The sequence below is a fragment of the Amphiura filiformis genome, chromosome 8 (assembly GCF_039555335.1).
Source record: "Amphiura filiformis chromosome 8, Afil_fr2py, whole genome shotgun sequence".
Classification (NCBI taxonomy): Eukaryota; Metazoa; Echinodermata; class Ophiuroidea; order Amphilepidida; family Amphiuridae; genus Amphiura; species Amphiura filiformis.
The window spans coordinates 6,744,894-6,760,751 of record NC_092635.1 but is presented as its reverse complement, the minus strand read 5'-3'; the positions used below and the strand labels follow the sequence as shown (position 1 = coordinate 6,760,751).

General features: G+C 36.6%; 1 protein-coding gene across 1 annotated transcript; it reads left to right on the top strand.

The window, feature by feature from the left end:
• The first annotated feature begins 2,025 nt into the window (after positions 1–2,025).
• Positions 2,026–12,053, top strand: LOC140158557 (low-density lipoprotein receptor-related protein 12-like). The gene is made up of 6 exons (XM_072181691.1): positions 2,026–2,148; positions 3,071–3,144; positions 4,074–4,178; positions 5,563–5,813; positions 8,380–8,533; positions 11,957–12,053. The coding sequence occupies exons 2-6, from the start codon at positions 3,075–3,077 to the stop codon at positions 12,043–12,045; spliced, it is 669 nt and encodes a 222-aa protein (XP_072037792.1). The 5' UTR covers positions 2,026–2,148; positions 3,071–3,074; the 3' UTR covers positions 12,046–12,053.
• Positions 12,054–15,858: the final 3,805 nt, after the last annotated feature.

Sequence of the window (15,858 nt, the reverse complement as noted above, 5' to 3'; positions counted from 1 at the left end):
AAAAAATATTGCTTTATATTTGACCGAGAAAATTAATTTCATAGCAAAAAGGTGTATCTCTGAATTGTGCTGATTTTAACATGTATCGATCGACTTTCAGCGCGACTAAGCATTTCTAAAGAATCGGTTGTGCAGGCTGCTAACTGTTTAAGCCAGCAAGTTGTTTTGTTTGCCTCTTGGTCGATGACTTTGTCCTCCTCCCACCCAATTACGTGATTATAAGTTGATGTATGTTCTGCTATGGCCGATTTGTATGTTTCCGAAGTACACTCTCGTGCAACTTAATAGGAAAACCCGGCCGCTTATTGTCTACCAGATTAAAAGAACACAATACTGAATCTGAAAAACCTAGCCAGAAAATCTTCACTAGAGCGCAGAGTGGACATGGCATCTACTTCAGAAACATACAAATCGGCCATAGCAGAACATATAGCAACTAATAATCACGTAATTGGGTGGAATCGAACTATTACCTAATTTACTTATTTTGGATCTGTTTTGAGAACATTTGCTTACCAACAATTTTATTGAAACAAAGCTTATGTAGTAAAAGGGAAAGGTAAAGGAGTCGAACCTGCATTTTTATAGGACGGAGTGCCCATCTCTCTTTCGCTAGCGATTAGGCCAGACTCCAGCGTGAAATGTTGCTATGGGGGATCGCCACACCTCCTCCATAGCGATTCTGTTACCTTCCCAGCATTTAAGAATGCCGGTACCCATTTATACACCTGGGTAGAGAGGAGTAATCGCGATAAAGTGCCTTACTCACGATGGCGTCGCCGAGGCTCGAACCCACAACCTTCCGATTATGAGTTTGAGCCCGTCCTGCTCGGCCACCGTGCTTATGTAGTATCTTGAGAAATTACCTTGACGATCAAAATTTAATACAGTCAATAAGTGACATGCTTGCCTAATACTATTTTCTAAATTCTATAATTTTTGTTACAACTTGTACAAATCGCGCAAAATAGCACGAGACACTTTGGGCAGTCTACTTGTTTGCTATCTGTTACTAGTACACTACTGATACAGGGCACTATTAGCATGATAAACTATTTGCTGCTGGTAGGGCACTACTTCATCAGCTATATACTGCTGATAGCACACTACTTCATCAACTATATACTGCTGATAGCACACTACTTCATCAGCTATCTACTGCTGATAGCACACTAGTTCTACTATCTACTGCTGATTGGGCACTACTTCTAAGGGTCAAAAGATGGCTCGAAGGGTCAATAGATGTCTAAATTATATGATTTTTGTTTCACAATACTACAACAATTGACATAATGTAGCAACAAACAAGGGCATACTTTATTGAAATATCATTATAGCGATTCATAATCTGATGATTTATTGGGGATCAGTAGGGACATTCCCATTGATGTTGGGATACAAAACGCACATTTCAATCAATGCATAAAGTCACGGACGAATAAGTATTATGTTTGATCATACTCTGAACTCACTGGAGGTAAAGTGGGTGAAAGTTGACAAAGGATTGCAAATGGGTGAAAGTTGACGAAGTGCAAAAAAATATCTGATTGCAAAGTTATGATAATTTTGGTGATCAACTTTAACCGTTTTCTATTGTCATTAGGCTACTCTGGTACGCGTATCACTATTTCGTATTTTGTATAAAGCCTTGTGTTAGGTCACCCTAATTTTACAACTCAAGCCTTCTGACAATGTCTGAGTGCCCGTTAAATGTAACAAAACAAAAAAGTTTAATATAATTTGGCGTTTTCATCTTACAAAAACAACATTTTGACACTGACCGGACAGTTTCGTATGTCATGGACGACATACTTTTTCAGAGTGATTGGTATCCCATTATCCTCTTTGCTGGTGGTAACATAGCTCCACCCCGAGGGGGCGTGGTCTTGAGGAGAGGGTCATAATTAGAAAACTCTTCACAAAAAGTTTAAGGCCAATTAATGGCTGAAAAATAGATCAGTCAACGATGAAAATAACTATGACGTGATTCCACTGGCGGATTGATACCACATTCTGGCTACGGTTGGGCTATTTCTGTGGCTATAAAAATGCCGCTTTCTCAACATTTCACAACATGCTCACAACGACTTGCACCACTCGCATGACATCATACTAATACACTTCCTGCACCAAACACTGAAGGCAAAGGTAAGATGATACTTCTCATTTATTTGTTATTTTTGGCCCACTTAAGTAAGTGAATACGAGTGGTGTTTTTAGATATCGGATGAAATGCACTTTTGGTCCTAGAATGGACTTTATAATGAACGTCTTGTTCGTAGCCTATATGATGTACATACATTACAATCAAGCCGGCTTTAGAAACAATACTCAGCGCTTGATCATATTTTCAGGTTTAGTTTCAGTTTATTTCATCAAGATCAAGAATATATACATATATGTTGTAGGAGACATAATAAATGTATGTAAAAATTATCTTGAACTTGTATTAGCATCTTTTACTTCTTATAGCATTAAAAGGTATCATTGACATTCATTTGCATAAAGGGACAAAACTCCTCTGTGCTTTCATTAAAGCATTTGATACGATTAATAGACAGAAATGCTGGTATTAATGGTAAAATTCTCACGGTCTTGCACATATTTATGCGAAAGCAAAATCTTGTGTCAAATACCACAGTGGAAACATTTCTCAATTCTTTCCATCCTTAACAGGTATTCGTCAGGGTGATAATCATTCCCCTTTATTATTTGCCATATTTTTAAATAACCTGGAATCTGATATCAGTAAGCACTGCAAACAAAGGTTTACATACATTATCCAAAATGATCCAAAATAATATTATTTCTGACGATATTTTATTCTTCGTGAAACTACCTGTTCTCTTGTATCCATTTTATTATTATGAGCATTTTTATTGCGATACCTAATTAAAATATTTGTACAAAGTGCATTAGAATTTTGAATGTAGCATTCACACGAAGTTTTAAAACTTTAAATTTGGTTATAAAATAAATATGATTTTTTTTTTTTGCCTTTTGCACTTTTGGACTCACCTGGATGTAAAAGGAAGTAAATTTATATAAGTATTTGTTTTGCATTCGACAGCACGATGATGGAATTCATATGTGTAATCCAGCTCGTCGTTCTATTGTCTGCAATTGTCGATCAAGGGCAAACAGGTATTGTGTGTTTTTATTGAAATGTTAATTCGCTTTCAATGATTTAGTTTATTCTTTTTTACTTAAAGGTCTATTCTGTGATCCCAGCAAAGGTGTAAATGAATTAAAAAAATGTTTATAAATTGCTTAAAGGTGAAGGATACGTCATAAAATTGTCACTAGGTATTTTTGAAATGAAAAAAATTGGCAAAAACGAGGAAAACAGCAGTATTAACAAAGTTGATGCCCCATTCAAATATGTAACTGATTTTTCTACTCAAGTAGAGAAATTACAGATTCATGTAAAATGTCTTTAATACACGACTTTCGACTCAACCACTGACAGGCTATGTTAGCACATTATGAAATTGACAAAGGTGTCGGAGTCTTAATTTTGATAATTATTACGATCCTCCGGATGAGCAAATCACTGAATAGGTCTTTAAATCATGTAAATTCAGTACGTCCGTGCTTTTTAAAAATCACACAGTTCTTTATTATTTTATAGTGGGTTATTTCAGTTTTTGAACTTGCTTACATGTAATGATACACCTGCTTACATGTAATGATACACCAGTCGTGCGTGTATGGCAAGCCACCCAAGTCATAACGTGCAGCTACCTACGCGCAGCTTCTTTTGTTTGTCTGTTTGTTTGTTTGTTTGTTTTTGTTTGTTTGTTTGTTTGTTTGTTTGTTTGTTTGTTTGTTTGTTTGTTTGTTTGTTTGTTCGTTCGTTTGTTTGTTTGTTTAATCATTCGGTCCGGGTGGACACACACTTGGGTCATGATGTGACAGGCTCAAGCAAAATTCTCGTTACGAGCAGCTTACTAATCAATCAGATTCGGTGTTTGCAATCACGTGATTGTAAACGGGCGCACCATCTTTCGAGGAACTAAAACCCACAAGCCATTATTGGAGAAATATTAAACTTGTAATTACTGATGTTTCAGCTTGCAGCGGCAATAACGATTTATGCGACAACGGTGACTGTGTCTATAATGGGTTTGTGTGTGACACCGAGTATGACTGCCAAGATCAATCGGACGAACAAAATTGTAAGTTTTTATTTTATAACTATATATTAAACATATTGTCAAATATAGGCGTAGATCCCGGGGGGATGGGGGGGGGATAAATCCCCCAATATTTTGCCAGGGGGGATGGTCCATACAATCATCCCCCAATGTAGACGCCTGTATGTGGGTTTCTGACCAAATTAACCTCATATTTGGCCATTTTAGCCCCAATAGTGCAAATTTTTATCACGCTTCGCGCGAATTTATTCAATTTTGGAACCATATTTCAACATTTTACCTTCAAAATGGCAAACTTTTTCGCCCGCTTCGCGCGCAATTGTGCCATAAACGTTTTTTAACCATAAGGTGCTGAATTCACTATACGTCAAGAACTTTTTTCCAACCCTACTGGTGTACTTGCGTATTATATTATGTTTGTGTGTATTGGGCTATTCCAGAAAATAGATGCACACCCCCTATAGACATGATAGAGGCGTTCGGATAGTCCAGACTTTTTGTTCAGTCATCATTGTTAGAAATCAAGACTTTAATTGTGCAAAGGTGAAAAAATCCAGCAGAAAAATAGCGCAAACTCAGATATCCTCAATTTGAGAGACTCATGTTGATGTTGGTCATTCCGTGATATTTCATTCATTTAAAAGGGCGTTTCGTGATCCACAGCCTCATCCCCCACTTTTCTCAAAAAAAGTTGAGATTTTTATATCACTGGAAACCTCTGGCTACATAATGTTTATGTACAAAATATTTCTTCAGATTAATTCGTTTAGCAAAGATATTATATCGTGAAATTTGAATTTCGTTCTGGTGCACCAGAACGAAATTACAACGCATTGTCTATGGAGCAGTGTAATACACATAATCATGCATAATTCGCGAACGCAAAATCGGAATCAACTGAAATTTTGGGAATAGGTTTTTTCGTGGATATCTAATGAAAAATGACATAAATAGAGGATGCTAGGATCACGAAATACTCCTTTAATTGCATTTTCAAGTGTTGTCCAGTAACAATGGCAACTAGAATATCCCAGTCGTTTTCAGAAAGCGAACTCGGAAATCCAGACATTTCTTTTATTGAAAAGTAACTCCTCTATAGGGGTGTGCACTTATTATTTTTTGGAATAGCCCATTGTATACCACAATATTGTCTACATAAACTAGCGGGTAGATGCCTAATTTATAGGGCGTCCGTCAGGTCTAGAGATCGGAAGGTCGTGGGTTCGAATCCCATACCGGCACATTTCTTTGCTTTTTTTTTCAAGTTGGGTTGTGTGCCGATCGGGATTTGTATTTATATATTGTCTTGTTTAATTATAACCCTTTGGGTTGGTAAACTGTTCTTTTATTTCTTTTTCATCCCCCATTTTGTTATTGCGTTTGTATTTGATATTCCCCCTACCAGGTGTTGTAAATACTGTTGATAGCTGTGGCGGTAAAATAGATGTAACATCACCTACATCAGGGTTTATCAGCTCACCGTATTACCCATCAGACTACCCATCGAACGCAAGATGCACGTGGATAATACAGGGACCTCCAGACACCAAAATTACATTACGTTTCGCCGATTTCGATTTGCAGAACCCAGGAACAAGTCTAATTTGTACAGCAGGCCAGTGTAGTTCTAGACGCATTTGTTATGATTGGCTAAGGGTAAGAAATTAGGAAAACAAATTATATCATCAATTTAGAATAGAATGGCTCTACTTTCAAAATTTCAAGATTCGTACAGTATTTGTGAGTAAAAGTTAGTAACCACTCTTTTTCGAAATGCTGAATTCAAATTTGCATGTCGGGTTTGTTTGCCCTCAGTATTTTGACACCATGACCCCCTGGCCCCACAGGACCAAACGGGGTGGGGGCTGAGAAAAACAGCTACTCATTTTGACCTACTACGGTATAGATAAGATTATGAAATTTTGCTTAAAGACGAAGCCGCACCAGAGCAGTTCTTCGGGGGTGAACCAAACCTGCCTGGTTATCAAATTAATCAGTGACAAGGTAATCTCTGAATTGATGTTTTAATGTTATTCCATCAATTAGCACCTGTCAGATTCAGAGATAATCTTGTCACTGATTAATTTGATAACCAGGCAGCTTTGGTTCCCCCAAAAGAACTGCTCTGGCAGGGCTTCCTCTTTAAGCGCACACACATTATGACGTCATACATGTCATAGGTAGGGCCGAGGATACCACTTTTTGAAATAGGTTTGAGGGACGGCAAAATGTTACAATTAAGCAAGATCATGAGATCAGTCAAAATATGAAATCACTCACCACTTTTTGCAGCAGAATCCACTTCACATGCGTCCTTCTCCCAAAAGCTCACACAAAAACATATCAATATTCCCGGAAATTCCAAGTATTGGAACAGTGCCTAATTTGCATAAATCCAAAATGGCCGTTATTATGCAAGGGGTGACATTTCAAAGTTAGTGAAATCTTGTTCAAAACCATAGCAATGTATTCCTCTCGTCATAAAGATTCAAACAAAGTATGGTTTCACCTCCTTTCTCCGATGTACATTTCTTGAGTTATAAAGGGGAAAGGGTCAAATGACAAATATTGGATTAGGGACAAAAATGAATTTAAAAAAGAATAGTTCACCAATTCTCAGGTGGTTTGTTACCTTGGTAACATGGCCAAAAAGATCAAAATTCTTTGAGCCCTGTACATCGTCCACACCAGGTAAATAATTATTTTGTGCAGGCAGTAAACGAACCAATAGAAATATGACCTGCAGCAAAACACGTGGGTCTATAAAATACCCCCCTGGCTGCTGAGAGTAGTTGCTAAGTTACAGCACAGGTTGAGTTTATACTCCGCGTGCGGTGAGCCGTTGGTATTTGACCAATAAGGTAGCTCGCATTTCCCGGAGTTCTATCTCATTAGCTAAAAATCAATCGCTATAGCTCAGCGATGTACTAAATTTTGCTATGAGTTACATGTACCTCCAGGCCAAATTCTATTGTTGAACAGGGGAGGGTCTCATTGTCTGTGAATTGAAAACTCATTGACAATTAACAGCACATTCTTCAAGCACATTGAGATGAATTGAGTGACCGCCATTTGAAATTATTTCTGGTATTCATTCCTAGCTATAATGAAAAATGAGTAATGGTAAGAGTATTTAAGTAATATATGGTGGTGTATTTACTCTTGCTATTCAATGATTGTCGTCTCAAATCCTTGAATATATCTCGTTATTTTTGATACTTGTAAACACCTATTGTTAGACTTGCAGTTGAATATATGTGTTGAAAGAATATGGTAAGCTGTTGTCTGCGCTTTGAACATCCAGTCTGCGCTTTGAAAACAAAAACTGACAGATATCGAATTTTATTAACCTGGTAACGCTAAAGATGCGTAATTAACTTTACCTGCGCAGATAGTAAAAATGAGTCATTTCAGCTGATGAATGGCAGCGGCGCATTCGTAGTGGGAAAGAAACGTATCTATCTATCGTACAGGTGGTGTGCTTAGCCTGAATCACTCGGCCTCTATCTCGAAACTATAACGATGGGTCATTTTTATGATATACTATACTACCGATGCAACTATGAAAGTGGATCATTTCTAGCCTAGGACTACTATAATAATGGGTCTCATTTGTAGCCGAACTATAACAATAGGTCGATTTTTGCCGTTTTCTGCCCGATTTTTAACTCTTTTTTCCCCCACAAAATGAAGTTGTTTACCCGGGTTGTTCATGTTCGTCAAGAGGTGCTAATGCATCAAAAGGAATTTACTAGCGCACCTATATGAATGGGTCCATATTTTAAACTGCTACTAAGCCTATTGGAATAGTCCATATCTTTTTGACCTCTTGGATACACATGTACCCAATATTTAAGTCAAGGAGCCAAATTCTTTTTTTAATCAAAACATGATTGTGTGATTAATTAGTTAATTAGTTAACCAGAAAAACTCACTTTTGGTTAGATGGAATCACCGACGTATCAGCCAAAACCTTTGGCCTTCAGCTGGGTGGATGATTTAGGGTCATCCGAGGTCAATCGATGAGGAAGTTGCTTGATGACCGGATCCCAACCATGTGACAGATTAACTCTTACGCCCCCTCTCTTGTTGAGGAGTATACACAGCTATACACAGTGTTATGATTGTGTGATAACCATAATATTGAGAAAATTGAGGGTATCCTCTTTAGCAAATCTTACATTACGTTTATATAGGCATATCAAATTTCTTTTTGAAACAGACCTTTGAGACGAAATCACGGGATGATGACGGTGAGATATATTGCGGTGATGATGCTATCGAACCGTATCAGTCTATGGGAAACTACCTGTGGATACAATTTAGATCAGATGGATCAAGATCGAACAAAGGCTTCAATATTAAATACTCTATCGGTAAGAATAATTCATATTTTTTGTGTTTATTCAAGATCCTGCTATTTCCTGCTTGTTATCATTTGATATGATGTTTTCGCGAGACGTCATAATGTGATTTCATTCAAGACGTACCGATGGGGTACCGATTGGTCACATACATGACATCAGTGATCAAACTGATGAAAATCTTATTCTGTCCGATTGGGCAAAAGTATGCTGAAGGGGACTCATAATAAACGGTTCCAAAAAAAACCATTTTTATACATAACTTGACATACATTTTATTGATTTGAAAAATTTAAAAACCTATGAATAGAGGAAACTTTTTTCTACCCTCTCAATGTTCTCCCTTTTCAACATAATTTTTCTTTGGTCAAATAGAATCTCATTTTCCAAAATTGATGCTTTCAGAAAAAGTTGCACTTTTCAACATCCTATATGTACAAAAGCGTTCTCGATATCAACGTGATCAATGCGTCGCTGTTTTGGCATAGTGTCGTATGACGATTTTTGGGCAAAATGAGTTATATAAACTTTCAAAATCTATGAATGAAACTCTATATATTCACAAAGTTTTGAGACCTAAATGTAATTAGTTAATGAGATATGGCACTAATTAGTATGATACGACATGGTTTTTATGTAACCCCCTCCCTAAATCTTCATTTTGTTTTTTGGCATACAGTCGTATCATAGTCGTATCATGATACGTCGCCATAGGCCACCGTGTAACTGGTGTTTCCTATTGTTTTGGCATGCTGTCATATCACATGGCGTATCATATATTTTTACATAGGTTGTCAAATTGTGCATATTTTGGCATACTGCCGTATGTGTTGTTTGCAGATAAATTACTTCTAATTAGTGAATGGATAAAAAGTTTGTATTAAGTTGAGAACAAAGACAAATATATTATTGATTATATTCTTTGATAATAATAAACATATTTTACTTTGGTGCTCTCCAGTGGGTCTTCAAAAATTGGAATAACTTTAAACGCGATTTTCTCAAAACGACATTAACGTTATACGACAGTATGCCAAAACAGCGACGAATGTTTTGATTGATTTAATTGTTTGTTTGTTTTCTTTAATTTTATGTGTATCATAACTCAATCAACCCATGCAATCATCTTTCAGTATAAAACAATGATTAATTGACATGAATTTGGGCATGAATGTGGTTTTCTTTGAAGTGTTTATTCAGCGGGTGTTTCAAAAATGGTAAAATCACTATAGGGGAAATAAGGTTTGTAGCGTGATGCTTAGTTCTTTCGTTGGCAAGAAGAGATGGAATTTACTTGTAAACAGTTGCAATGATCTAGAACGACGGTTCTCTTGGATAAAGGCGTACAAGTAAAAGAAGAAATGACCATTAGAGATTGCTTGAATTAAGAGGTTTGATGTACATGTAAGAATCCCAACCTCAACTCTTGTGGCCACATTATGATTGTTACGCCTTTATCCAAGAAAGCTATCACTACTCACAGGTAAATGTTCAACCTTTTTGGTCAAAGGTATGCATGGAGACTCCCATGTGATTTTATCATTTTGAAAATGCTGATCATACAGGGTGTCCCAGAAAAAAGTACCAGGCACATGAATTTGGACGTAAGTCGAGAAATAGACATCAGAATCCAAAAATCTAAAAATCAGCGTGCAGCCCATCTTATTCTGCATCTTATATGCTAATTTTATTGGAATCGGTTGACTGATTGAGAAGAAATGAGCGATTACATAAAGCATGCGTCAATTCATTTCATTCCATGTTTGAAAGAAAGATCATTCAACACAATGCGTACTAGTGATTAACTGAGAATAGGCTTCATATTTTGTTCGGTGAAATCCTTTTCGTTCTTTTAAATAATATTTCTTAGGTTGTTAATATAATTAGGTTGTGTTCAAATATGAAAAATCTGCACGATATTGAAAATGAAAGCTTGCATGTAAGATAATGCTCAGTACTTGTAAATATCTTTTTTCGTTAATGTTGATATAAATGTTGTATAAAGAATTATTGCATACAGAATACCAGCTGGTTAAAAATCTTTCTCACACACGTTAATGTTTTAGGAATATTTCAAGGAAATTGTAATGCAAAGTATAAAACTTCAACATTAATTTCGCATGGTATCAAAAATTACACGTGAAGCTGTAAGCACTTGATCATTGTCATTCTTGGCTCAAATGTTATTTGGAAAGTTAAAATATAACATATTTGCACAACCTAAAGAATTAAAGTTGGAAAGCTACCAATTATTGCAGAAATCAAAGTTTTCTCGGACAAAGCAGTGAAAGCATGAATAACATACATGTAACACCGTCGAATTATAAAACATATAATGTGAACTAAATTTAATGAGATACACAAACTTTAGGAAGCGGTGAGCGAGTATGATAAAGGTGCCTGTTGATCAAACTTGGAATGAACTGCATTGATGCGCGCATTATGTAATCGTTAATTTCTTCGCAACCAGTCAACCAAATAAAATAAAATTTTCGTATGTGAGGCACAATAAAATAGGCTATGCGTTACATTTTAAATTGTTTGATTATGATGTCTATTTATCGACTTACATTCAATTTTATTCACTCAGTAATTTTTTCTGGGACACCCTGTACTTCAAAGAAAACCTTATGTCAAATTGTATTGTAATGCCAACGAATCATTGTTTTGTACTGGATGATGGTTACATGGTTAACTGAGGATCAGCGGAAAAGTAAAGGAAAATAAATCAATTAAATCAATCATAACAGTGATATACAGAACGTTTTTGTACAATAAATGTATATAGATGTTGAAAAATGCAACTTTTTTGGAAGCATCATTTTTGGAAATTGTGTTTAGAAATGGGACAAATTAGGGAAGATAAAAAAATGATTCTTTTATTCATAGCTTTTTGAATTTTTCAAATCAACAAACTGTACGTCAAGTCATGCACAGAAATGTTTTGTAATTTTAGGGGGGGGGGGGTATTTTTTTTAACCCTGTATAGGCCCAACAACCATGACCTATTTCTGGAGTATCAACTTTTATAATAAATTTTTTGACCCAGAAATTGACCAAGGCTGTGAAGCAATCACAATTATTATGTACGGAATAACGTATGTCCGTCAATAGCCTAAGATTGAGGATGTTATGAGTAGAGTGGAGTAGATTGGAATAGATTTCTTTTTGACATGGGGGATGGGTTTGCCATTGAAGCTAAAAAGGTGAAATATGGTACAAAAAGTGGAACAAATTTAAAGGCATGGTTAATTTGGGCTGAAACTCACATACAGGCGGCAACATTGGGAGGATCACAGTGATTGTATGGACTACCCCCCTTATCAAAATATTGGAGGATTCATCCCCATCCACCTGGGATCTAGGCTAATGATGGTGTGTCTTTTTCTGATTTGCAAAGCTCTCAAAATGATTTTCTTACCTTTTGCATTCCAGAAAATGAAGGTTCGGGGCTACGTTGTACGGGAACCATAATTCTTGGCAGCGCATTGGGAGCAGTTCTAATCATGTTATCATCATTGTAATAATAATCGTAGATAGTCAATAATAATCAATAAAAAAGTAAAGGGTTTTCAAGGTGTCTTTCCTATTTTATTATCTAAAGTTAATCAGTGGATTGCTTTGAGAACAATAACGATTGCCTCCTATTGGACTATTCCAGTTGAAATCCATATTTAAGTCAAATAAGTCTAAGTACAAGATGCTTTGGGGTAGGGGCGGAACGAACTTATTGCACACGGTATATAATGTAAGTCCAGTAAGGCTAAGTCCGAAGTGACTTAATGTAAGTCCAGTAAGAGTAAGTCCAAAGTGACATAATGTAAGTCCAGTAAGTCTAAGTCCAAAGTGCCATAATGTAAGTCTATGTCTAAAGTGACATGATGTAAGTCCAGTAAGAGTAAGTCCAAAGTGACATAATGTAAGTCAGTCAGTAAGTATAATTCCAAGGTGACATAATGTAAGTCTATGTCTAAAGTGACATGATAAGTCCAGTAAGTCTAAGTCCATAAAGACATATAATGTAAGTTCAGTAAGTCTAAGTCCAAAGTGACAATATGTAAGTTCATTAAGTCTAAGTCTAAAGGTGACTTAATGTAAGTCAAGTAAGTCCAAAGTGAAAATGTAAGTCTAAGTCCAAACAGAGACGTTTAAACAGAAACGTTTAAATGTCGGCTTAGAAAGTGTATAACACGTTTTAATAATATTCAAAAACATGTTTGAAAACTTATTTAGCAAAATTTTTTGCCAAAATATTTTTTTTGCACTTGCTGGGTATTGATGATCATGGTGAGCATAATTTCACCACGATCTTCATCTAAGATCATAGTAGTGAAGTATGCAATAAAATATGAATAGATTTCACTGAAATAAGTTCTTTCAAGTCTAATGATTTTTTCCGTGAATATTGAATACTACCTTTAAGTCAAGTTAGCTCAAACGATAAGGCGTTGGACTATGGTGCGAGAGGTTGCGGGTTCGAACCCTGGCGGTGCCTAGTACGCTCTCGTGGAGAAATCGAGTTAGCTTGAAATTCCCCTGGACAAGGAACTTACTGCTAATTTGTCTCGTTATAACCCGTACGAAACTCGGGTTGCGAAGATTATGTATTGTCTAGGGTGTGCGCTCTTGAAGCAGCAAAGTCCCTGATTTGTTGTTTAATGGTTTATGGAATGATGTGGGCCGTAGTGCTCAGCAACAACCTGTAAAGTGTGCTTATGCTTGTAGATCAACGTCTATGCGTTGTGCCTGTGCGTAGCGCACTATAAATCACTGCGCTTTTCTTTCTTTTTTTATTTTAATTAATGACTCAACCTGCTAATGACCTCGATAAGATCTTCAAAGTGCTCGAATACTGGTCAATTCCGCCAACTTTCCTTAAATCCACAAATGTTTACCCATATCAAGCATATCAATATAAGTTTGACTGCCGAATCTGGATTCGTCTCTTTGTCATGCTACGCATGAACCGGGCGCATGAATTCTCTTAAATTAGTGAACAGAAGGAGATCAGTGCTTGAGCAGTCCAATAAATTCCCGTAAGAATTGTGAAAATCATGTTAAATATGCCGTATTTGTCAGAGATAGAGTACTTATAGTTCTTATCATTGTTATAAACTATGAGGGCATTTTCAACAGCACCATTATTTGGTGGGAAAAGTCGTTAAACTTTTACACAGAGGTCAAGTTCAAACTTGCTTGTACTTGGTTAAAACACAAACAACGTGTTCCTCTAGTCATAAGGATTCAGAAAAGGTATAGTTTGACCTATCCAAGATGTACGGTTATGGAGTTATGAGCAGGAATGTAACATTGTGACGTCATAGGTCTAATTTTGGCATCACATTGAGCAAAATTGAAAAATGCTCCGATTTTGTTGAAAATGGTCCCAAATTATTGGCCTTACCATGATAAATCAGAAAAATAATAGTGTGTGATATATGTATGGTGTTTCGTTACCACAGTAACACATCAAAATAATATCTATTCAGTCGTAATGAGTTCTATATTAAATCAATTTGACCTTGATAAATTGCTGTGTTATCTGGATAAGAAAGCAGCCAAGATAGTTAAAACTATTCTTTTTCTGATTTCTTGCAACAAGACATAATTTGAGACCAGTTTCATCAGAGCAAATTTTATTTTTGCCCATAACTTTATAACCGTAAATGATAAATAGGTCAAAGTATACTTTTTCTGAATCCTTATTACCAGTAGATCACGGTGGTGTGAGTTTTGAACAGGTCTGAGTAGTTTTGAACTTGACCTTCTGTGTAAAGTTCAATGATCTTTTTCTACTATAATGAGGCTACTGTTAAAATGCATCCATAGCCTAGATTAATGAGAACTATACTATTCATCTGCCAAATATGACAACTTTAACATAATTTGCACGATTGTAACCTGAAATCAATTGCACTATAGGGCCCAAGAACAACACACATCGGTTTTTTTTTTCAATTAACAATGATCAGATAATGGCCAGCATTTCAAGTGAGCAAAAGAGGGCAGCATACACAGAACTCATCGGTGCAGTTCCCGTGTGGCACACCGACATCGCCTGGTTAATAATTACACTATAATACAGCAAGAGACACTGAAATGAATACACGGGATTGATACATGTGGATGTGCTATGCACGATTGATATTCAGACGATAAATCTTTGGATACCGGGTTTGAAAATGATGAATATCTACCGTAAATGATTTTGTATAAAGAAACCAGATGTGGTTCCTTGCACTTGAATATATATTTTAACAGATATGATAGTCGTTAGTTTGCGCTTTGAAATACTAGCTTGCGTCTTGAGTCAAAAACTGACAATAATTTTGATTTGTATGTGCCGAATTATATAGCGCAGTGTATAGGCCAATCGTGAAGGTAGTCTAAAACCATATGACCTATGGTGTACCATGCTCGACTAACACACAACGAGGACAGTAACCGGGCTAATTGGGGCTATTGTCAGTAGCCTTAGTCAGATGTCCTTCGGCCCATGATGCGATACAAAACTATTAAACAGGTCGATATAAAATGGCTATGCGTGGCGGTGAATTCAACCTACCATGGCGATTTCTGGCATGAAGATATCGGGGCGATGACACTGTGTGTGGTCGACCCCCTGTTTGCTAATGCAATTGAATTCATGCCTAACAAGAATTAAAGACACGAATCCAAATTTGGGAATCCATCAAACTCAACGATATGTACATCCTTTATTACCAAGTATAAACAATGCGTACATATCGTTATGAATTCATTCGAATCAGAGAAAAAGGGATCCAGGGCTTTAGCTCTAGATGGCAGCATATAAATTTTTAATAGTTGTGATTAATCAAATCATGTCAACCAGAAAACTCGCGTTTTGGCTAGATGTTACCACCGACGTTACGGCCAAAACCATTGGCATTCAGCTGGGTGGATGATTTAGGGTAATCTAAGGTCAATCGATGAGTTGCTTGATGACCCGAATCTCAATCATGTGACAGATTCATTCTAATGCCCCGCCCCTGTTGAGGGAAGGTTGTTCGGCTCGTACCCACATTGCTTCTTTGACTCCCCGTTCAAACCAACGATGACAACTTCGTCAAAACTTAAGAATTTTCGCAACACGTACGTCGAAGTTCACTTTTCAATGTGCGAACTGTTAGGATAACAAAAACGACCGGTAAGCAAGTCTATTAAATGGCCTCAAAAGGTCAAGTCGTCTGAAAAATAAAAATGGCGGACAAATCGCCGGACCCTTTCCAGAATTAATACAGTATATTTACCCATTGCCCACGTGGGGTCATCTGCAGAAATATTTCCTAATAATAAAAACAATTACATTTCCGCTA

What these genes read in the sequence shown, in the direction of transcription:
- LOC140158557 (XM_072181691.1), top strand. Translation starts at nt 3,075, where the DNA reads ATGATGGAATTCATATGTGTAATCCAGCTCGTCGTTCTATTGTCTGCA. An exon ending in TCAATCGGACGAACAAAATT is followed by an intron (nt 4,179 to 5,562) that starts GTAAGTTTTTAT and finishes TCCCCCTACCAG; the next exon opens with GTGTTGTAAATACTGTTGAT. An exon ending in CAATATTAAATACTCTATCG is followed by an intron (nt 8,534 to 11,956) that starts GTAAGAATAATT and finishes TTTGCATTCCAG; the next exon opens with AAAATGAAGGTTCGGGGCTA.